This window comes from Neolamprologus brichardi, chromosome 11 (assembly GCF_056152115.1).
Source record: "Neolamprologus brichardi isolate AB-2024 chromosome 11, ASM5615211v1, whole genome shotgun sequence".
NCBI classification, from domain to species: Eukaryota; Metazoa; Chordata; class Actinopteri; order Cichliformes; family Cichlidae; genus Neolamprologus; species Neolamprologus brichardi.
This window is the reverse complement of record NC_142114.1, coordinates 14632361-14657313: the sequence shown is the minus strand read 5'-3', so window position 1 is coordinate 14657313 and position 24953 is coordinate 14632361. Positions and strand designations below refer to the sequence as shown.

At 39.1% G+C, this 24953-nt stretch overlaps 1 protein-coding gene across 2 annotated transcripts; it reads left to right on the top strand.

Annotated features, from left to right (window-relative positions):
* The first annotated feature begins 1095 nt into the window (after positions 1–1095).
* On the top strand, positions 1096–19345 carry LOC102799815 (diacylglycerol O-acyltransferase 1-like). Of its 2 annotated transcripts, XM_006801341.3 has the most exons (17): positions 1097–1493; positions 2595–2685; positions 4478–4518; positions 4900–4985; positions 9825–9877; positions 10378–10483; positions 13141–13269; positions 13524–13592; positions 13726–13829; positions 14153–14191; positions 14287–14328; positions 14846–14890; positions 15232–15344; positions 15741–15806; positions 16206–16293; positions 17737–17799; positions 18277–19345. In XM_006801341.3, the coding sequence occupies exons 1-17, from the start codon at positions 1252–1254 to the stop codon at positions 18424–18426; spliced, it is 1527 nt and encodes a 508-aa protein (XP_006801404.1). In that variant the 5' UTR covers positions 1097–1251; the 3' UTR covers positions 18427–19345. The 2 variants fall into 2 exon arrangements, with proteins under 2 accessions (XP_035768232.1, XP_006801404.1); XM_035912339.2 differs by lacking the exons at positions 9825–9877; positions 10378–10483 and having other exon boundaries at positions 1096–1493.
* Positions 19346–24953: the final 5608 nt, after the last annotated feature.

Below are 24953 nucleotides of genomic sequence, written 5' to 3'. Positions count from 1 at the left end.
GTAGAGTAGAAAAGCACTATATAAGAACCAGTCCATTTACCAGAACCAGTGCTGATTCTCTGTTTTCTGTTCATCATACAGTTTAACTCTTAGCATGTACCGCTGTGCTGAAGGAAGGATTTGGAGTACAGGATGCAGGAGACAGGACATGAAAGCATTTGACTTTTATTACTGCTAATTTACAAAGACACAAAAATAAACAGAGAGCCAGGTCAGAGCTACCGCATACACAACGGGTATGAGGGGACAACGCAACAAGGAATACAGACAATCAAGCGGTTGTCTAAACAAAAGGGAATAGGGCAAAGTGGAAACATCTGGCAAGAAACTGAATACACTTAAAACAGGGCACAGACCAACAGGGGGATACAACGGGATCAAACAAGACATAGGTAGCAGAAAGCAAAAAATCACCATAATAAACAGAAGACTAAATAACGATAGATAGATAGATAGATAGATAGATAGATAGATAGATAGATGTGAATGCTATCATCCCACCTCTCCATCCCCATCAAAACATGACACCCCTGGCTTGAAATTAATCAACCTCAGCCGCGTTTTTGGCACTTAAACTTGCAATAAAAGTTCATTTACATCTTCAGCTGATACTTAATTATTTTGGAACTCAACTTTTAATTGCCCAACATGAACTACAAGAAAATTACACTTATCCTCTAATTAACATCTTCTAATAATAAAGCCTCGAGAGTGGTGAATGGGAATGAACTGATGGACTATTTTGTAAACTTGTTATTCTGCTGGTCTTCCGTCTTGCTGGCGTTTAGTATACATCACATGTCTTTATTGGTGTCTGACGGGAGCTCAAACCCCGCATTTCTGCGCTGTGTTGTCTCTAACATGCTTACATGCTGTTTGGGACCCGGATAATAGCTCATTACGCCTCTTCCATGAACCGCCTGAGCCCTCAGAGTAGACTCTGACTCACCTGCCACGCAGTGTGCAACAGTCAAACAAGTTACAGTGCTTTCACCGTCAGCGTCATGAATACACTCCTACCTGTGTGTGTGTGTGTGTGTGTGTGTGTGTGTGTGTGTGTGTGTGTGAACTGTACTGAAATCTGAGCTTTGGGCGGATTGTTTTGCAACCCTTTTACTTCCCCTTCTCTGTACTACTACGCCTGGGTGTCACCGTTGCTACAAGCATGCTATTATCCGCGGTGAACGGTTGAAGTGGACTTCTCTGAGTTATTACTTGGTTTTTCTATACCATCGCTCTCTCTCTGTCATCATGGGTGACTACAAGCCAGCCGAAGCATTAACCCACAGGAGAAGAGCGACTCTCGCAGTGGCGAGAGCTGCGACTCTCCAGCCGATGAACAGGAGGTTTGGAGGGGATCGTCAGAGCTTGGTGGCCGCAGACATTAGCTTTGAAAATGAACATAACAAACATGACCATTCACTGGAAATAATCCGGAATAAAACGAAGAACGATAAGAGGAAACGCAGGAATGACATAAGTGACATGTTGAGGTGAGCTGGATAAACTTACTGAAGTGTTGCCCAGTTTGAGAAAAGTGGGAAGAGTTTTTTGTTTTTCCTTCAGGAAAGCTATGACAACATGCTGCCCGTAGCTAACGGCTAATGTTGTATCTAGCGTTTCTTAATGCTAAATACGTGTCCTTGTTATTCATTGTCGGTAACGACTTGGTTCGGGGTCGTGGGGGGAGGGCGATCTGGACCAGAGCCGGTTTATTTTTCCACAGTTGTCACTCATTCATTCATACTTACACTCCCGCTCTTCTTTAGTGCTGCTGGGCCGAGTTGCAGGAACTTTAAGATCATCAGAGGTGTCTCTAATAAATAAAATGCATAATGTGGGTTGTTTCGTGGGAGGCTGTGTAAAGGGGAACCATATGAATAGGCGTGAATTAACTTAATCTTCTCAGACCAGTTATGTAACACAAACAGCCGATAGAACACAGTTTGGTTTGCAAAAGTTTCGCATATTCGTTTATATTGCTGATTGCTGAAGCCTCATCAGAAATGGCCTGGGTGGAAGGGTGTAGTCAAAAAGCAGTTTTTAATGTAGGGAAACAGGGAGGATAAAAGTCTGAGGAATGCCAAACTACACAAGAACTCCATTGAAAATCAGTGGCAACAGTTCCAATTAAGTGATGAATCCAAATTTGAAATTCAAATTATCACCAGTATGTACAGAGGAGGTCAGGAGAGATGTACAACAGTGAGTGTCTACAGCCATCTGTAAAGGAGATCTGTGCACATATGAATGTCTACAAACCTCAAGCAATTGAAGCAGTGCTGTAAAGAAGAGTGGGACAAAATTTCCCCACAGTGATGTGAGACAATAATAAAAACAGACAGGAAGTGATTACTTAAAGCTGTTGTTTCTAAAGGTGGTTCTACAAGCTGTTGATTGGGTTTTACTTAGTTTTACACAGGACATGTTTGTTGCAGGACTATAAAAACTTTACAGAGCTCCTAGCACATCTCACTGTGTATTTAACTTTGTCCTATTATTGCAGTTAGAGTTCGAATGAAAATCAATGCAACATAAATACGTTCATTTTTAATTGTCTCACTCATTTACTGTATCCATCTGATTTATTTCAGTAACTGTCACAAGACACAGGAGTCCCTGCTGAGTTCAGACAGTGGTTATAAAAACTACAGAGGAGTCCTCAACTGGTGTGTGGTAATGCTGGTAAGACACAGACAAAAAGAAACATGTGTTCCCACGAAAATCCTAAAAAAAGCATTTGACAGGCTTGTTTTGTTGTTTGAGCACATAAGATGATATTTTTGTTGATTTTCAATGAATTTCCAAACATGGCCACCATGTATCCAGTGACATAAATCTCTATTTCCCACTCATGTTTTTTCTTTAATTTTAATTCCAGCAGCTCTTAGTGTGGGTGTAATTGTCAGTTTTTGTGTTTTTGCCAGATGTATTGTATGAAATTATGATTTTTATGATTACAATGTACATGGAAGTAAATGGAAGTCAGGATAAGCAGTCAAAAGAAAACCGGTTATCAGCTTGCTTTCAGCTGCAGCCCCGATGGTGTTAGGGTTGCAGCATAACTCACCACGGTGATGTACCCCAGTAAGATGTGAACCACCTTCATAATACAAAAACCCAGTGTTAGCCCCCAACTGACCTGTATACAATGATATCCTGCTTCGCAGTACAGGCCTGTCAGGTGGACACCGCCAAGCTATTAGTAGAACAATCTGTCTAACCACATTTCCTGTAATTAGACTTTTTGATTATTGATTTTTTTTCCAGTAAGATAAATCTTATTTTATTGCATATGACTTAATATCAATTTAGCAATTAGTATAGATAGTAATGGACTTTTGTGATACAGACCATCCACTGTCATAGACAAATACATTGAGATAATTCAATATTGCATTAAATAGTAAACAAAACGATTGTCCGGATTAAGACCCCGATTAACTTATCTTCTGATATATGGGCATGACCTCCGACACTTCTGCTGACCCTTGTTTGTACTAATGGTGATTGTATAAAAATGTCACCAGCGTTTCAGCCAACATTCATCCTAATAAAATGCAGAGTTTTCACTGCATTTCATCCAAGTGAAGAGGAAAAAAATATGCAGAGTCATGTTTTGCTGTCATTACTGTTGTGCTGCTTCTGTCCACTCATTTCCTCTTTGTGCAGAGTTTCCTCTCAGGCGGGGCTCAGCAGCTTTACCACAGACACACGAGACTCTAAAGTATTTTGTTCAAGTTAAATAGTTCAGGCAGATAATTTTTCACTCATCAAGAAAAAAAACCCCTATGAGCTCTAGCCATAATCAGGAATCTGTTGTTCATCTATTCCCCATTCACAAGAATGGCTACTTCTCCAAGAGTATCGGTCAGATTTTCAGTGAAACCTCAAACAGTTCTTCATTGAAACTGTTCTCAAGATGAAGGTCACATTTGTTATTTTGCGTGCACTAACTGCATTGTGATGAAGTGTGAACAAATGAGCTAACTAGCTAATGTGTATTTTCTAGAGATGTCGAATAGTGTACATCCACAGTAAAATAACTGACCTGTTAGTGTCAAGCTTAGCACATTTTGCAGTTCTTTCTCGCCCGTGCTTGGGAGAATGGGCCAATTATAGCAGGAAACAAGAGGAGATTCAGGTGGTGAACCCCGCTAATCCAACAAATCATTGTGTTCATTATAGGAGGTTTTTCCTTCATTCTGACAGACCCAGAGATTCTGTGTTGGTAATAAGATATTACAATCCATTTAGCTGAGGAGAGCAAACGGACAGGATACAGCAAGGAGTGCAAAAGAGGGGAGCAAGAGAAGGAGATGACCATGGAGGAGAGGGTGATACAGAACGATGAGGCAATTCAATTAAAGCTGAAGGCTTTAAAATGAGAACCATGAAATAAATGTACATGTGGAGAAGTGTAAGGAGGATTGTTGTGCAAGAAATATTTATCATTGTCTGTTTCTTTTTGTTACAGGTACTGAGCAACGCTCGCCTCTTCTTAGAAAACCTCTTACGGTGAGAATGTTTTATTAGCTATTAATTCAAAAGGCTCCATGGGCTACTTTTACCCAGTGTGCCATTCTTAACATTAATGACGGTGATGTTTTAAATGTGACACGAGGTTCATCTAACTCATCTCGTCATAATGTCATTTGTTACACTTGTGGGGTTTTTTTCCTCTCAGAAGTTAAAATAACCGCTGTGGAAAATATTATATATGAGCAGAAAACTGAGCCAGTGCTGCGTCAGTTGTAAACTATTAATGCAAACTTCTCACAGTATTTCTGTGAGAAGTTTGCGTAACTTACATTGAAGCTCAGATCTGTAAAAACACACCTGTCTTAATTTGGATCCTGGCTTTTCTTTTGGCCATCGTTCTTTGTTTTGTTTTTTTAGGTACGGTGTTTTGGTCGATCCTGTTCAGGTGGTTTCCTTGTTTCTGAATGATCCCTACAGCTGGCCAGCAGCTTGCCTAGTGATTGGTAGGTATATCTTCTGTGTAACACTTCAAAATAATGGAAATGATTCAATATTATTTTACACTGATTATATTATTTCTGGGTTAAAAAAAACACAAAAATCTTAGCTACAAAACATGCACGAAATGCTTGTATAACCAAGACCAGGATGACCAATTTTAAGTGATCTTAAGCAGTAGTATTCCAGGTTGTATGAAGGTTGGTGACTTTTTTCACTCATTTTCAGTCCACTCCTTGTACCTGAACATGTTCTGGGGAAAGTTTTAATTTAGCAAAGAACCAGTTTTAAAATAAAATCCTTAGAAACTTACTAACATCCTATCACCAAAACAAGTGGGGGACAAAAGTGTGATATGTAAGTGTAAATGTCAGGTCATGCAAAAAAAAGTTACCTACAGTAAATGAACAATGTTTGAAAGTCTTGCCCTTAAGCTATAGGACAAAAACAGAAACTGATAGATCCATCTGGACCTTAAGTTTATTGATCTACTGCTTATTAGAAAAGGTCTCACGGGAAGGGTGTCTGCCAAGAAGTCAGTCATAAGGAAGAGAAACTGGGAGAAAAGGCTGTGGCACGCCACATTGCACAAGTACTGGATAGAAAATCAGTGGCAACGAACTAATGGATTAGCTTAAATTATTATCACTATGTGTGGAGAAGGTAAGGAGAGAGGTACAACAGCGAGTGTCTGCAGCCATCTGTAAAACACAGTAGAGGCTCTGTGATTGTTTGGGGCTGAATTCAGTCAGTGGTGTTGGGGATCTTGATGGATTTCTGTATACAGAAAAGTACCGTACCACCAGATTATCATCCACCATGCAGTACCATCGTGAAAGTGTCTGATTGGCAGCAGCTTAATTTTTTTTCTCCATGAGAATGATTCCAAACACACTGCCAGAGCAGTAAAACACACAGCGGAACAATTTTAAAACAAAAGACAGCTAGCATTCAAGAGCTTTGAATGTCCTCAAGAAGCCTGGAGAACTATTCCTGAATAACTGTTTACAGAAATTAAAAGGACTCTTGTTTAAGAGAGGAATAAAAATGATAAAGAATAAACAAAATATTGACTTTCAAGCTTGTTAGAATTATACAGACTCTGTTTTTGCCTTATGTACTGTATTTTCTTTTATGTTTCAGTAATTTGTTGCAATTCGCGGACCAACTTAGCAAGAACATTTCAGAAAAATAGGTGGAAAAAACATTTAAAACTGGATTATAGATCCACTTCCTTTAAGGCCTATAAGACAAACACGTGCAGGTTTTTTTGTTTTCCGAGTACGTACTTTTATAGTATATTGCAGTGAAGGTCTGCAGTGGTGCAGCTTTCAGTGTCTCTAGAGGGACACTCACCTGCCCTATATACTGCATACTGGTGTTCTCCTGCAGAGAGGAGGAGGGAGAAAAATGGGGAGTAAGAGAGAGGGATGAAGAAGAGAAGTAAGGAGGAAGGATTTAATGGAAGCCAAGTTAAGTAAGTAAATTTGTATAGATGGTTGGAAAACAGGAAAAGAACAGGCAGAGAGAGACGGGGTAGAAAGAGCAGGAGAGTGGTGGAGTAAAGTGCTGCATCAACTCGGGACCGGAGAAGGGAAAGGGAGGGAGGAGGAGAGAAATGGATGGAGTTAAGGCAAATGACTGCACAGACAATAGGTAAGAGGCAGGTGAGGATGGGAGTCTGTTTACAGTGGCATGGACTGTAAAGCAGCCTATCCCCCGAGGGCATTCAGAGAGTCACTGCAGTAACTTACGCACACTCCCACACACACAAACACAGTCTACACTTCATGAAGCCTACCAGCAAAATGGGCAAACTCTGGAAAGAAAGTTAGACATTAAGAAAACTCTATTGTGAGTGATAAATGTTATTTTACTTTGCTGTAGTAAGTGCATTGCTTCTACAGTATATACCTGAAGGCACCAGATAAAAGGTTTGTGTGTCTAACAGGTGCTAAATTGAGTTGTTTGTTCCAGTTTCATGCAGTTTGGGCACAATACAGTAGTTGGTATTTGGCAAAGAGGCTCAACAGATGCTTTGCAAAAGAAAAAGCAGTAGGGAATAAGATTTGGGCTCTTCTCAGATGTTCTTTTGTCTGGTTTCTCTTCTTTGCATTTAAAAGTCTCTTATTCTGTGAATTGTTCTTATTATTATACAACAATAATGATGGTAATAATAAAATTGTCAAAGAAAACTGTCCTAGCAATAAAGATCCTTTTTTAAATGTATTAAATTGTTTAACTTCTTTAAAATTTAGCACCAATGATCTTGATACACTCACAGTGCTGTGTTGTCCTTCGTGATACTCTCCTTTGCATATTTGCTGAAAGCGTGAGTTGTCCTCATGTTAAACGCAGCCTAGTTACAAGACAAGTTTCCTGACTCCATACTTTTCTTTTTCCTTCCTATAGGTGAATTTAAAGATGAGTATAATGGGAGTGTATTGTGAGGTCTGATGAAGTGATGCCTACAGGCTGATTAATTGCTTTCGTTTGTGCACAGTAATCTTACTGTATAGACTCTGCTGTGCCTGCAGCGCATTTCCTCCTTCCTGTCTTTGATGTGCCGTGTATACCACGAACTCAAAAACAACCATGTGACTGAATGACTAAAGTAATTGATTCGTAATGGCAGTTATCAAGGGTGACACTGTTGATGATCACATGACGAACCCCCCCAGTAGTTGAAATGCCTGACAGTTTACACATCTGCACACTCTGTGTTAGACAGCTGACACCATGCTAATGACTGATAAGGGTTTCAAGAACAATTGCTGCAGTTATTTGTCATCGACCTAGTCTAGTAAGAGAAATGAGAAGCCTACATACCAGTGATTTTAATCCTGGATTTGTAACTGTTACAATCTTTTCTTTCTGTATTGTATGCACACACACAGTATATAAGGCAAAAACAGAGTTTATACAATTCTAACAAGCTTGAAAGTCAATATTTTAGCATGACCAACGTGATCTTCATCGCTGCCTGAACTCTCTTAGACAAGATTTCTTGTCATTTCTTTAAGTAGTCTTCAGGAATAGTTCTCCAGACTTGTTGAAGTCCATTCAGAGCTCATCTGTGGATGTTGACTGCCCTTTATTCAGTTTTCTGTCAAGATGATCCCACACTGCTTCAGTAATGTTGAGGTCTGAGCTCTGAGGAGGCCAGTCTATGATCGATATTGTTTCATTTTGTGTTTTGGATCATTGTCTCCACCACTGGCTGAAATGCAGCCTCAAACTACGACAGAGCCTCCTTTGTATTATGACTATAGACAGTCAATGATGTACCTTGGTCCTGATCTGTACATACTGACAACAATTTGAACCAGAAAATTTACATTTGGACTCATCGCTCCCTTGTCACTGATTTTCAGTCCAGTTCTTGTGTAATTTGTCATACCTCAGCCATTTCTCCCCGTTTCCCTCCTTAAAAATGTCTTCTTGATGGTCACCCTTCCACTGAAACCATTTCTGAGGCTTCAACAAACAGATGGATTATCTGAAGGTCCAGATGTACCTCGCAGGTCCTCTGTCAAGTCTTTGCTGGATGTTTTTTCCCCCATTCCTTAACATAACTTTTAGATACTGCAACAGATATTGATACAGATAGATGCAGAGACAGAAGTAGATTTTCATCTGATGTAAGTGATATGAAACACTGTATATCATCCAAGGTTTTGGTTGGTATCACCTCGTTGCTGCAAAAATATTATGTTATGCCTGTTAAACCGTGTTATCCTTGTAATTTTTCATAGTTTCACCTAATAAAATTGGAGCAAATGGTGTGATTTTTGTGAGAGGCTGCAAATAATAAAAGGCCTAAAAATATAATTTAAAACTGATTCTGAGCTAAGTTTTCTCTTCTATGTTGAAACAACACTGGTTTAGCCCTTGAGTTAGGTGCTTTTTTACGGTATAAACAAAAAAAAGAATAACCTTCCTCTGGTGGACTGAAAAGGAGTGAAAAAGCAGACAGTATCCAAAGGAAAACTTTCAAAGACTCTCAGAAAGCCTTGAGAACTATTGCTCAACACCACTTTAAAAATTACAAGAAGTCTAGCTCCTTGGAAGCAAAGTAAAAAAGAAATGAGGTGTTGCTCAAGACTTTTGCACAGTATCATACGTCCCAAAATTATACCTGTCTTTCTGAAGTGTTGATATGAAATCATACTGTAGAATATCGTCTTTTTTATTTTATTTTCTAAAGCTTCACTAAAGAATCTTCTTGATTATGTTACTTGATTGATTCACTTGGGAGTTTTCTGTCACAGTCATTTGCTCCATGGCCTTTTTGATCTTACATATTCAAGTAAACAGTTTAAAGTACACTCATTTATTTGATAACCTCCACATCATATAAGCTGTCAAAAGAGCAGCAGACATTGAATATGGAGATGGATATACTGTGCAGGAAACCAAAAGATAAAGAATAAAAAATGATGTGATTCTTTGTGTGTGTGTGAGAGAGAGCTTTTACACACACATCGACTGGTCTAGTCACTCAGCTGTCTAGCAGTTGGTATGTGCTGTGAAACACATATGCTCTGTTATTGCCGCTTCATTTCTTTCATCAGGTGTTGCTATTTAATCATGTGAAAGTCTGTGTGTGAGAGACACCATGTTGCTCAGGTTTCAGGAAATTTTCAGTCCAAACATGAAATTGGTATATTTTATCAGCACTGCTTTTAAAACGTAGAAGTCACCGACTAAAATGATGGAGTTCTGCTGAATACCAGTGTTTTCGGAGCCAAAATGTCTTCAGTTCATGAGCTCCCTAGTGTAAATACAGGCTGAAAAAATGATCACTGAGCATCAGCACTGACATGGTTCATTTTGTCCGACAGTGTCCAATGTGTTCATTCTGGTGGCTCTCTATACCGAAAGGCAGCTGTCGAAGGTGAGGAGAGAAACCCTGCTCGCACTAAAACGTGAGAGCAGTGTGAATTTTAACCGGACTGCTGAATTCAGAGCACTTTCCCAAGTCTCGGGTGGGATTATTTTTCTAAAACTGTTCTCTAAAGCTGACTGAGGAGCTGACCCTCCCCAGTTGCATCTGCAAATGTGAAATGGTAAAATGAGAAATTAGTTTCACCATCTACATTTGGGGCACATTCAGTTATGCTCTGCCTGTTTGGCACGAATTGGAACAGTTTTTTGTTGTTTTTTAACTTAACTAGGCCAGAATAACTTAAAATGTGATCTGTGGTGGGGTGAGAAGTAAAAATGGTTAAAACATTTAGTTTCTGTAATAATTGGCAGTGTTTTAGAATTAGGTCACCAGTAAATACCCAAGGCTAAAAGCATGCGACCAAAACGGAGGCAGTTTTGTAGAAATGGATACACTGTTAAGATAAAAAACTCCTGCTGTTCCTATGTTTGTTTGTTTTTTGGACACAGGGTTCATTCAGTGAACTTGTGGGATTTCTGGTCCATTGCATTAACATGGCCGTTCTGCTAACATTCCCTGCAGCAGTGGTCCTATTGGTTCCCTCCATGACCTCAGGTAAAATGTGTTTCCCTATTATTCAACTGTCCTCCCTGCAATCTTGTTCCTAACAACTGTACATTACTGCGACAAATAATTGACTAAAATAGTCTCATCTCTTATGCAGCCAAAACATTATCCGTTCACTCGTAGTTTACAATGTAGTAAATAATTTAAGGGTAATAAATATTAAGAGAACATCCACTTCCTTGCCCTTCACAGAAACACGCAGCCAGTTCGGCAGTGCAGTAAAAGGCATCTCTGATACAGAGTCATAATTGGAGTCGGTTAGTGGTAATGGACCAGTTGGTCATGACTGGATTGTTTCCAGCTGGCTCTGAGGAGAGGAGAGGGGAGGAAAGGAGAAGAAAGGATAGGAAAGGAATGGAAAGGGGTGTGGCTTGCTGTGCAGGGTTATTCAAGGTTCACTACCTTCTGTCTTCATCATACATGATTGACCCATGATGAACTGGGAATACAGCATGCCGTATTTTTACAGGAAAGACAAGTACACAGAAGTCCTCATAAATTTAATGAGAAATGCTCTTTAAGCACCTTTTTTAACCATGAAACAATCACATTAATGTGCATTACTCTGTATAAAAACAATAGATTATTGCATCTACTGAAATGTTATTGCTTGATGACAATAATTTGCAGGAAATTTAACTGCTGTGTCATCGGAAATTTCTTGATGGTGGTGGTGGTTATCCAAATTTCACTGTTTCCCCCGACTGACTGGCTTATACTACGGTAAAATCTTAGCCTGTACCGGGGTTGTATAGTTTTAGCTGGAACACGTAATGAACTTGACACTTGACAAATATTTCACCGACAAGGTCACATTTGTCACTTAATCCGCAAATGTTCCACGGTAGGAGTGTTTTATGTCATGGACTTGATAAATGTATTTAGTTCAGTTGTTTTGGCACAGCACCAGTCCTTTACTCTTCAAGCTTTAGTAAGCACACCTCTGACTTTAAATCAATCAAAGGACATCCATGTTGGGAGTTTCCTATGTAAGGCTGGTTTATTTTATCCCAGAAAGTCATTGTTTCCTCTTTTGGGTTATTTTTTCTCTCCTCTTCTCCTCCCTCATCTCATCTGTTCTCTCACTGGGAGGTGTAGAAGTAAAGGAGTCGGTCCATCTGTCTGTCTGTTTTCTCTGCACTGCTGTTCGCACAGGAAGGACAATTGACAGAGGGCAGGTGTGTGTATGTACGAATATGTGTACGTACTGATATTAGGTTTTGGGGGCATATATTAGGGATGTTTTCATAGTCACATTGTCAATTATCATGTAAATGCAACGTCCTGTTACAAAACACAGCTAGTTTTGTGTGTCTGTGTGACAGACGGAGAAAAAGAAGGGTGGTAATACAGTTATAGATATTCAATCAAATTTGGTAACATGCTATTAAACTTTACTGTTATCTGCTGACATCATTTCATTATTTCCAAAGCTTTGGATTGGTCCTTTAATGCATTATGGCTTTAAGTGTGTGCACCTCGGTTTGAGTGTCCTTACAGCAGTGTTTCTGATAACAGTGCGAATTTGAAAAACTCAAAAAATAAAAATCACACAGATATTCAGACGTCCACATAGATGGTGTAAAGTGCCACATACGTTGTGTATTTTTATAAGCAGGTGTAAACCACCCTCTAATATTCTAAAGCACGCTCTTACTCAGCTTATCAAACTACGACTCAGAAACTGCATGCATAAAGCTATCAAAGCTTTCTTTGCGTAGTGTAGTACAGCTTTAGGCGACACCACATCTGAGAGGGGGCTGGTTTTGGCATGTTTTTCCCCACTCAGGCTCGCCTCTGTGTGCTTATTTTTATTATTTTTTTTACGATTCCTATCTCTTGAGTCACTGTCTTGAAGAAAATCTAGCAGTTTAGGAGCCACACTGAGCCAGAGAGACAGATGGTTAATGGATAAGATCTGGTATGGTTTGCTGCCAGGTGTGCTGACCTCCTCCTCACCCTGCTGGCACAACAGGCAGTTTTTGTTTGTGCGTTTCTGAGTGTTTGTGCACATATACGTGTGCGTGTTTGTTCTCTGTCTGGCTTGATCCCTTTCTATCAAGCATATGGTGACTATTGATAAAGCCCCGGTAGGCAAGCTGGTGTAAGCGTGCGCTTGCAATTTACTAAATATGTTTATTGATCTCCTTTCAAATCAGCTTTTCCTCATTGGCCAATTAGCACAAACTTTGGCACGGGTTTCTGAGTGCACATTCTCTCATAAAAACAACAACAACATGGTGACTATGTAATAATGTCCTTGGCATAGTTAGACTGCTTTTATACTTTGTGTTGAGATGATTTATTCAGCTGAGCTTGTTTTGCTGTTTGTTCCAGATCAAATGACAGCCTCTCATTGTCTGTCTTCTTTCCATTTTTTCACTCTTCTACCTCTCTGCTCTGTTTTCCATCCTGTCCCTGGCTCTGCTTCTAACGTACATCCCATAATTTTTTTTCCTCGCATTGTTCTCTTAGTTTTTATGTCCTCATCCATTCTTCTTCGCTATTTTTCCTGTCTGGTAGCATCCCCTCATATCTTCCTCATCATCTTCTTCTTAGATCACATGTGAGCTAATTACATGTTTCTGCATTAGTTTATCCACAGTGCTAATCCTTACCTCTTTTTCTCCCTCTCCCCATGACAGTTGGTGGTTTATTCGTACTTGGTACTTACACCATTATCTTACTTAAACTGTACTCCTATAAGGATGTCAACTTGTGGTGCAGAGAGCTGAGCACTATGAAGGCAAAGAAACTGTCCAGGTCACTGTCTTGTAAGTCACACATACGCATGCTTATTTAGATTTATATTTTACACTCACTGACATCATAAGAAAGTAAGCAATATACATTATCATTTTGTTTTTATACTCAAAATGGCTTTTAATGTGATTTAGTTTCTACCCAGAAAGAGGTTTCAGTATATTGCTCGTGCTGTTATGGTGACATCTACTGGCAGATTGTTGACATCACAGCTTTCTGATGAAACTTACATGAATGGTGTAAATTTTATTTATGTCTGGTTCAGGCCCGTCAGAACAGCGTTTCTATGAAGGTGAACGCAAAGTGTGCTATCCTGGCAACCTCACCCTCCGAGGTACTCAGAGCTTTTAATATCATTACTGTTTGCTGGGATGTGAGTTGATCGTGTTTCTGTGATGCACCACTGTTTCTGTTTTACTGTGTCACATGTTCTGGTTAACACACTGACTTTCTCTCCACCTCTGTAGACATGTACTACTTCATCTTTGCGCCAACTCTGTGCTATGAGCTCAACTTCCCCCGCTCTCCAAACATTCGCATGAGCTTCCTGCTAAGGAGACTCTTTGAGATGGTGAGGAAATATCTCTAGTCAGCATCACCCATTAAACTTTAGCGTAGCTGTGTGTTCAAAGTAAGCACTGACACACACTCAGACGATTAGAAGTATCACCTAAAAGTGCTTAAGTGCTAGATCACAGTTTAAAGGTGGCATATTTCTGCAGAAATATTGGGTTATGGATACGATGCAGTGTATGTACAAGTTTGATCAACAACACAGGGCACAATCCCAGCATGTCAGACAAACAGGTGCATCCTTTAAGAGTGAAACTGAAAAAAGGCCATTTATATCACTGAAACAATGTCACTCTTATCAATTTGTGCCTTTCTCCTCAGCTTTTTTTCACCCAGCTGTTAGTTGGACTCACTCAGCAGGTACAGTCGGATAAACCTAAACATCACCGTTAAAAATGTGCATATTGCAGCTCATGTCTTACAGTAGCTTGAGTATTTTTTTCTCTTTCTGTCAGTGGATGATTCCCATCATTCAGAGCTCAATGAAACCACTAGAGGTAAGTCAGGCAACATGAGACAGAAGCTACAAGTGTGAAGTGGTTTTAAACCAGATGCGTAAAATCTGTTCAAGTATTTTGTGCCTTAAAAATACATTTTGGAGTCCTATCTCTAACGTTCTTACCAGCTGCATAATTTTGCAAATTTTCAACCTTATTTGCAACCAAGCTCAATTTTCTGCTCAGATCTGACCAATCAGACCACTGCATTTGGCAACAAGTGCGCTCTTGGCTCAAAGCTCCCACAAGTGTTGAATTTACAAAACCATGTAAATAGTAAACTATAATATATTATTATTTTTACCTCAGACAATGTTCCAGATCAGTCGGCTCAGTTGATTAAATTCTCCTTGCTGCTGCATTCTCGTGATAATTGGATGAAATTGAAGTTATGCAACAAGTTCGGATTTAAAAATGCATGAATTTCTTCTCACTGTTTAGGAATGTGCTTGGTGTGTTACGACCTTTACTGCGTTTGTCAATTCACGCCTCTTTTCTCATGTTTCCTCTCCTGTAGGACATGGATCTGTCCAGGATGACTGAGAGACTCCTGCGACTGGCTGTGAGTAAACACTATAACATTAAGCACCATGACATGAAAACAGAGCTCCAGTTTTGATAAAAATGTGAAGCAAAAGATCAGAACTGTTAATTTCCAGTTCTTGTACTTGTGTTTTGGACATGCAGTATAAAGCTACAGTTTATTTATAACCAGAGATCATGCTACAACTGTAGTGCAACTTCTCAGTCATCATTAAAGCAAATACATGCATGTAGTGTGCACGCATATGCCAATTTATATTTAAGCTGTAAACAGTTACTGCGTATACTGAGCATGCAGCAGCATGTTGGGTGAGGGTCATGTGTTTATCTTGTTCACAAGACTTGAATTTGTCTTTCCAGGTTCCTAATCACTTGCTTTGGCTGATGTTTTTCTATTGGTTCTTCCACTCATCTTTGAACTTCACAGCTGAGCTGCTGCGCTTTGGTGACAGACAGTTTTACAAAGACTGGTGGTAAGTTTTTGTCTGTGTTGTTTGTGATTTTTATGAGGTGTGGTGGACTGTGCTCAAACACTTTTTCAGAGTAGCTCCATGCACTAATAACTGCATGTGTGTGCATAAGAGAGCGGCTCTATGTGCATTCTCATGAATGTATTTGGTTCATATCAATGCCATTTGGATAATCAAAGCAGTAAACTTATGAATCAGTTTGTGTATTTCTAATATTTGTAAATAGGTGTCAGTCAGTGGACTGTGGAATAATTGCTTTTATTTCCTCCTTTCTCATGAAAACAGATTTCCTTATGTCTATCAATATTAATCAAGCTGCTTTAAATCCATTATTTAGAGGCTGTAATCCAGCACACTGTTTGATGGCTTTTTTTTTTATTATTATTATTTTTTTTATAGGAATTCGGAGTCGGTGACATATTTCTGGCAGAACTGGAACATCCCAGTGCACAAGTGGTGTCTACGGTAAAGTGAATTATTCACACACTAGGACATTAGAAGGGAGGAATTAAATTATAGGACTCGGCACAGAAGACAGCGGTGAATTTGATGCAGTGGGATGCGCTTAACAAGGCACACTGATGTATTTAGGAAGTGGATTCATCTGGCTGTGATTGAATAAGCAGTGTTGGTAAATACAGCAACAGGAGCAAATACATTTCTATTAAACAAGATGAAGTGAACGCGGTGCTTTCTAAAGTGTATTTTCTCTTAGAGAGACAGAATTACAGCAGGTCTACTGTAGTACACACGGTAAACAAATTCTAGTTTACTGAAAAAAATATAATTTGTTCTCAGAATAATCTCTCTGATTTGAATGTAGGTATTCACACATTTTTATATCTGTTCTTCTGTGTCTTGTAGCCACTTTTACAAGCCGCTTCTGAGGAGAGGATTCAGCAAAATGTTCAGCCAATCAGCTGTCTTCTTCTTGTCAGCTTTTTTTCATGAGGTAAGAATAGAGACCAGAACTGCTTTTTCTGCTGAGCTTTCACTGTCATTCAAAAAGGGAAAAACAGTACCAACCAGGTGCTGCTAATCAAATGCACTGATTGGTTAACTAGTAACGAAGTCTTAGCACCTCTATGAAAGCAGAAATTTTTCCTCTTTGCTCATCCAGAGCATTTATTGATGTTCAGGACATTAGAGAAGTTTTGTGGTTCAGACCACAAAACTTTTGGAACAATGTTGTTTAAACAGATGAGACCAAAGTGACCAGAACAAGAACACAGCATATCAGCACAAACTCTTCATACTAAATGTAAAGCACAGTGGTGGAGGGGTGATGATTTGGGCTTGTTTTGCAGCCACAGTACATGAGCGCCTTGCATTCAGTGACCTGACCGTGACCAGTGTCTGGGTCATGCAACAGGACAATGGTCCCAAGCACAGCAGCAAATCTACAACAGAATAGCTGAAAAAGAAATGAATGAAGGTGTCAAAGTCCAGACTTCAATGAACTGAACTGAAATGTTGTAAATAAGTGTGGCTCAAAATGCCTCCATGACTGATAAAGGCTACGTCCACACGTACCTGGGTATTTTTGAAAACGCAGATTTTTCTATGCGTTTGCACCTTTCGTCCACATGTAAATGAGTTTCGTTCACTGAAAACGGAGATTTCTAAAAACGCCTGCCAGGGTGGATATTTTTGAAAACTCAGTTTTTGCATTTACTGTGTGGACGAGAAAAACGCAGAAAATGCAGAAAACGCAGCGTCATAGGTGTGCGCCTTTTTTGACGTCACACTGTGCGCCACGTTATTGTTTCGGTGAAATGAATTTCTACAATACTGTTACTGTTAATTGTACTCTCTGCAGTGTTTAAATGCTTACATATACACACACAGTTACTGTCCCTCCACACATACGACTTGGTTCTGCTTCTATGCCCCATCTTTGTTTACTATTTCCCACCGAGGCTTCTAGACTTCTGATTGGCCAACATTTCTACACGGATAGGAATATATCACCACCTGTTGCTTTGGCATGTTCTTAGCAGAGTTTTCCTTCATTTCTGCGTTTACGTGTGGACAGGATTATTTTTGAAAACGGAAAATCTCTGTTTTCAAAAATACCCGTGTACGTGTGGACGTAGCCAAAGTCATACAGAAGTTATCTGCTTCAAGTTATTGCTGCTAGCTAGCTAGGTGTAGCTAGGTGTTTCTGCAAGCTGGTGAATCATCGGGTGTGTTTTGTTTTTCACAGGATTGCATACAATGCTGTGAAAAACATCCTTTCTTACATGACCGCACGTTGACCTAGACAAAATACAATGTACACAGTGTTGTAGCTCTTTATCAGTGTGGTGCAAGTTGTCAAGCATATTTCTAGAAATTATAGCTGAATATTGATGATTCTGATTTTTCTTTCCCTGTGTGTTTCCCTATCTGACAGTACTTAGTGAGTGTTCCCCTCAGGATGTTCAGGTTATGGGCTTTTATGGGCATGATGGCACAGGTAAGACGATAAATATACAGCTACAGTTGACACAAACTGCCGTGTACTGAAATTTTTAATGTAACATGGGTGCGAATTCCTGCTCAGTGTTTAAAAATGCTAAAAGAAAAACAAAACTATATAGAGACTAGATGTCATCATTGTATGTAACTAAGTCATACAGAGGGTCAAAATACAGATGTTTTTATGGTATTTCTTTGAACTGTTGATGGACATCTTGCGGTGTTGTCAGTGTTTGACCCCGAAATAATTAACTTAATAAATGGCCTTATTAATATAGCGGGGGATGTTTGATGTACCAATGATAATCAGCTATCATGGGCTGCCTCTCTGGGTTTGATATTTACAAACAAAAAGAAATAAGAAGTTAAATAAATTAAAGTTAGGTTAATTAGGGCTGTCAATCATGACATATCACTAATATGTCATGATTACTCCTTGTGGGCTTTTTTTAATGATGTTTTATTCGCTCACCAGCTTCCGTTAGCCTGGTTCGTTGGCTGTTTCCTGCGTGGTAACTACGGCAACGCTGCAGTTTGGATTTCCATCATTATCGGTCAGCCGTTTGCTGTCCTCATGTACGTCCACGACTACTATGTCATTCACTACAGACAGGAGGGAGACTAATACACATGTATATTCACACAACTTGCAACACATCTTTCTTACTTAAGAATAAATACCACTAGACTAAAGCACAGGTAACACATATCGTCCGCTACTCCTACATGTCAGGATGAGCGGGTCACATCGACTGTGTTGTGGTTGTAGTGTGTTTACATTAGACACATTGACTTTTGTGTCGTCCTGCTGGAAAAGCTGAGAATACAGTAATGCAGAAATAGTTAAATGTCCATCTTGAAACACTACTGTAACATAAGGAGAAAGGTGATGTAGCATGCAGCATCATACTCAGGGGATTTTTTTTTATTTCAGTGCCTTGTAAAAACCTCTGATGGTTAGTTTGGGGATTCATATTTATGGTGAGTTTGTCGTTATTGGTACTGTGAGAACAGCAGACAGAGTGTCTTCTTTACTCTATATCTTATCTTTAGCATGTGGATCACAGTGTAGACACTGTGCTTGAACACTATGAAATGCTAATATGACACCATGATTCAAAGGGTTGTTGTTGGTTTGGAAAGAGATGTATGATCCAATCATTTTTCACTTTGTGACCAAAGGGGCCTTAAACTGTCTGGTTTTACTGTGAGGGGAGGATCATAAGAAGAATGTATGCTTCTAGGATTTTATTAATGTAACTTTCTCTTTCAAATTGTGGTTATTGGTTATAAAGTTTGTATGTATGTTTGGTTTTTTTCTTTGTTTGTTTTTTAACTGAGAAGCTGCCATGTATCAATTGCGGCACCACTTTTTTTTGTACTGACTTTTTTAAAATTTTGTATGACAACAAAAATGAATAATGTGGTAAAAACAATTACAGAATGTGCTTTATTAAACACCAGTCTAGTGCCAAGTAACGTCTGATAATTGATAATTCAAACTACAGTTTGTGTCTGAAAATAAAGTTTTGATTTAAGTCTTATGAAGTGTTATTTAGATTTTTCTCCCATTTTGGCATGAACATGGTCTTTCTCATTTTAGTTTAAAAGTAAAAAAAGATTAAAAGTAAATAGACAATATTTGGTACTGAAAGTGAAACATGCAGAAAACAAGAAGACAAGTGCAGCGTTCTCATAGCCTTCATGTATTTTCTTTCCTCCGTGCGGCCATATGTAAATATATTGCTAGAAAGGGAAGATTTTAATTTTGTTAAAAATTTCTTTTGCACATCCTGTTTACACTTGAAAAGCCTTGATAGCATCGGTTTGGACTCCTTTTTGCACTCAAAGCTGCCTTCATTGTTTGTGGCAAATACTCAACAAGGTGCTCAGAGATTTTTGACACAGATTTGTCAGCTGCACATCAATGATGTGAATCTCCTTTTCCACCACAATCCAGAGGTGCTCTGTTGGTGACTGGAGGCCAAATGAGTGAACTGATTGTAATTTTTAAAAAGCAGTCTGAGATGACAGGAGCTTTGTGTCAAGGGTGCGTTACCAGCTAGAAGCAGCCTTCGGTACCTGGGTGCACTGTTCTCATAATTTGGTTGTATAGTCAACAATGCTTAGGTAGGCTGTGGTATTTAAATGGTGCTTGCCTTATACTAAGGCGTCCAAAGTGTGCAGAGAAAATTTACCCCATGCCATTACACCACCAGCAGCCTGAACCTTTGATACAAAATATGAGGGATCCATGCTTTCATATTGTTAAAGACCAAATTCTGACTGCCATCCACATGGAAATCAGAAATCCAGACTTGAATTACAGCCTCAGTTTCCTATTTTTAGCTGACTGGAGTGATACCTGGTGTGATCTGCTGCTGCTGTAGCCCATCTGCTTTCAGTTTTGTTAAGGTTGTTTTAACTATGTCAAGCCTAAATGTGCTGCTGTGTGTTGACTCATACATACTTGCATTAATCTTCAGTTGAATGGTTGTATGTAACAAAGTGAGTGTATATTTTAGAGGCCCAACTTAAAGCAGATCATTTAAGATAAATTATAACTTTCACTCAACTTCTAGCTGTTAAACTTTCTACAATGTTGGAAATTTTTGCAAATATCTGAACTTGAAGCAGCTTTTGGAAGACGATGTTTCAGAGCTGTACTAATTTACTGTGGAACTGTATTGCCTTTTTCTCCTTAGATTTCTGTAGACTAGGCAGATATTTAAGGCTATGAGAAAGACAATCTCCGAGTTGGTGACTAATTTCTCTTTCACCTGTTAGTGTACAATTTGAAGGTTTGTAATAATTAGATTAGGAGACAGTAATTTAACATTTACCAAATTAAAAGGCATATCTAATGGCTCACGAGTTGGGAGTTTGTCTTGTAATCGGAAGGTTGCCGGTTCGAGCCCCGGCTTGGACAGTCTCGGTTGTTGTGTCCTTGGGCAAGACACTTCACCCGTTGCTTACTGGTGGTGGTCAGAGGGCCCGGTGGCGCCAGTGTCTGGCAGCCTCGCCTCTGTCAGTGCACCCCAGGATGGCTGTGGCTACAATGTAGCTTGCCATCACCAGTGTGTGAATGGGTGGCTGACTGGATGTGTAAAGCGCTTTGGGGTCCTTAGGGACTAGTAAAGCGCTATACAAATACAGGCCATTTACCATAATTGCCACTGTATAAGATCACACTGCTGATAAAAATTACTCTATTAAAGGATTACTTTTTTCTCAAACTACCACCCTACCAAGACTTCACCATTCAGAGAATCATACCTCAAAGAACACTGGGGAAAAAAGACAACTACTGCAGTTTCCTTCCAGCTTACTCCTAAGCACTCTTTTCACCCCTTAACAGTGTTTGATGTACAGCAGTGCATAGTAATTTTACACCTGTATGTACCGCCAGTGGCTCCTGTCATTAAATTCAAGACCCTGTTGTCTGAGGCTCTGAAGTAATCAAATATTAATACCTCCAGGCAGTGGTATGAATCTGTAGTCAAGATGATGATGATGATGTCTGTGACACTCACCACTCAGCTCTTCTTTCAGCTCCTTTATCGATATTAGAACGATCGTGTGATGCATTCAGAAAAGCAAATTTACTCCCATCCTTGGATGTTGGGTTAATGCTTCACTTCACCTGCATCCCAAATTACAGTGAGAGTCATATACACCATGTATTTTCCAAAATAACCTCAAATCTTACTCTCCTATTTCTTTTACCAGTTTATTTTTAATGGTTACTATTTAATGTGTGTTTGGATGGTAGCAAGGTAAAAGCAGAAATTGCAAAGATATAATAATACATCCAGACACAGTCATTAATACTCATACACTTTGATCTTTAGTCACAGACATTTACCAAACCAGGGTTTAAGGACTGATAGACACGATGATCAGGCTCACTGCCTACCTGGCTAAATATTCAGTGTAAGACAGTGACAGTTTCTTTTATTTTTTTTATTTTATCCAAGGTCACAAAACCAGGTCACTTTCTCTCCATGTGCTAGTAGATTAGTCATCCATAGGTGTGAGGACAGGGCTGTGAACCTGCATTTTGTCAGGTTGACAGAGAGTTAAACATGAAGTCTGGGACAAATCATAAAGTTTCTCAAGTGTGACATTTGGTTAAACAATCATCACGGGCGATTAGACTGTAGATAAGACAGGGGACTTTGGATATGTGAGGCAATCCCTTCAAAACAAAAATAAACAGGTATATTTTTTTCTTTAAGGACTTGGTAGGAAATTGTATAAGGCTAGTTTGGTTCCTGTCTTTAAGGATATTGTTGTTTCTGTAGAGACTCCACAAGTAAGTTCATGTTTTCCTCTTGTGCTTGTTGTCATGAGGGATACATGTAGTTGTTTACAGATTAATTTAAAAAATCTTCTCATTCCCGTTAAACAAGGAAGGCAGGAGACTTTACTTTTTGCTGCTGATGGCTGCACCAATGTAAGAAATGCAAAAAATGTCAACATCTATTACGAATCATCGGTGTTCAGAATGATATAAACCACACCTTCCAGATCCTCTTACCCACAGATTGATGCACCATCTCTATAACAGCCTACATTCACAAAGACATTATACATGTGCAGACATATATATTTACTCCATGTTTTTCTCTGAGTATTTCTCTAAAATGTTCCCGTGCCCTTGCTCCATGCACTTCTTTCCATTCTGTTCTTACCCTGCTCATTCTAACAGGTTGATCCATGGCGCTTCTCTTGGCATCCGTTATTCCGGATCTTTTCTAGCTAGCCTGACAAGTTATGAGTGATGATGATCCTCCTGCCAGGAAACCAGGAGACCTAAACCTGTCCCATTCTGCAAGACTGATGGATGCTTGAACCAGGACTAGTTATCAAGAGACAGCCCGAGTCTTACATTTGAATGTGATTTTTAGTCAGACCAGTGCATTCACTTCCTGTATTTAGGTTATGGATAAAATATAAGATATGCTAAATGCTGCACATTACAGGAGGCACATCACAGGAGACATGATGACAATAATTAAGCATCCATCAATTTGAGTACATTACATGTAAACACTGAGTTTTTCAATGTTTGTAATGTAATTGTTGCTTGTAAATACATTTAAAGCAATCCAATCATGTCTTTATACATTTATCAACACATTTAAGAAATGTCTACAAAATACAGTAGATGTGTCTAACACACACATGTGCGTGTGCATATCCACACAAATTTTCACACATTTTTAAAAAGTCCAGTGAAGAAAAAACAGCAAACAATATTTAGCCTCTAATTTTCCTTCATACAAGTTCACCAATATTTTTTATTTCGATTGTAGTAAAGTGCAGATGAGCCTAATTTATATGTATCTTACACTATGTCTCTTTGCATGCCCTCAGTTCATTTGTCTGAAACATCTGCCTTTCCTGATTGGCAACTCAGCTCAAACAAAGGGTTTGAACAGCAGATGTATGTAACTCTTGTGCTTGAGAGGACTATGTTAAAGATACTCCTTCTGTTTGACATCATGGAGATCCAAGTCTGAAGCCTGAGCTTCTGGTTCACAGGGATTACTTCAAACACTGACTGAGCTTTTGAAACTTTGGCCATGTTTGATATAAGAATCCATCACTGCGCACTCTGTTTATATGAAAGAAAGTCACAAAATCAGAAAAAAAACCCTAGAAAATGCACAACATTTGTTACAGAATATGTTTTATGTGTGCATGCTTGTGCTTTACACTGGTGTGTGTGTGCATAGTGTATATGGGCACATGCACGTCCCCGGGAATGTAAACACATTTTAAGACTTCCTGTCCGGGGATGAAACTGAAAAGAGCTTTCGAGAGTGAGGGAGGAAGGTATTAAGTCCGAGCCGCTGAATGAAGAGAGAGACTAAAAATGATGGAAAAAGAAGGAGAAATAGGAGAAGAGAAAAATAAGAACACACTGACACAGGTGAGATTTACAAACACAGATGGAGAAGCCGATAGACAGGAGGGTGTTTGAAAAAATTGGAGATATTCAGAATGGGCAAGTACATCTCGTTCACAGATTTGAAGAAGAGTGTTGATGATTATTACAGCCGACTCTCGTAATTAGAAAACCTGAGAAGAGAGACACGACCGGCACGCACAAAACAGAAATGGAATTCTACCTGATGATGAACTGCTTAACGCAGAAAGACGACTTCCAGAAACGGGGATGAAGATACAAAGTTGCAAAGGTCACTGAAAGCTGAAGCATCCTTGGACAACGATGAAGGAATTTTGGATTAGGATTTAAAGACACCCCAGTTTCATCATAGTTGACTTCAGAGTTACTCATTTGACTGATCTCCTTTTTCTCAGCAGGTATGTCATATAAAATTTCTATTTTATTAAAAAATTGAAAACTTAATGAAGTGTTTCACCAAGTTAGATTTTTGTGAACTGTTTCTTAATCAGGGTGTGCTGAAACACCAACGGCAAGCTTTTAGTCCAATCGCGAGTACATATGTCTCTAAAATCAGAGTTGTCTTAAAGGTTTTAAGTAAAACTAGAAAAAAACATAATATATCACTATCACACTCCATAATTTTGCCTCATTTGTTTTTGTGAATGCTGTCTTTTAGATGATCAGTAGCACACACACACACAAACACACACACATAAAGCCAGACTCCCACGCTGCTAGGATTTATTTGCACAGTGTTATTTTGGATCTTCCTCTGAGCCCTCTCTTTTCCTCCCAGTATCATTTTACAGTCATTGCATCATGACTGTCTTTGATTTCGGAAGAAGAAGAGAAACAATAAAATGGAAACAGTGATGCATTAGATTACATCTGGGTTGCCTAATGTTGCTGTATTACAGTACGGTTACACTAGGCAGTATTGACAGCTTATAGCAGATAGAGAGTGTGAGCCCTACTGTAAATTTTATTTTAAATTAATAGCATTTTAATTTTCCTACCATAAATCTTTACTTGATGGCCCATGATGGCAATAGAAGAACAAACATGAGCTCGTCGTGCTGTTAGGGTTGCCTAAGGATTCCAATCATGTTATAGCTGTATCACATGTATTAACTCTTACATGCTTTATTTGACATTTGACATCAGTAAAAATATCCTAAATGTCATTCGTTTAGCCTGAAAAGTGATGACTTGAGAGGGTCAGTCAATTTATACGA

Bases quoted from the DNA above. Each gene is read 5' to 3' on its own strand.
- LOC102799815 (XM_006801341.3), top strand. From the start codon at position 1,252: ATGGGTGACTACAAGCCAGCCGAAGCATTAACCCACAGGAGAAGAGCG. The intron at 15,807-16,205 runs GTAAAGTGAATT...TGTGTCTTGTAG, and splicing joins GTGCACAAGTGGTGTCTACG to CCACTTTTACAAGCCGCTTC. The intron at 17,800-18,276 runs GTAAGACGATAA...TTCGCTCACCAG, and splicing joins TTATGGGCATGATGGCACAG to CTTCCGTTAGCCTGGTTCGT.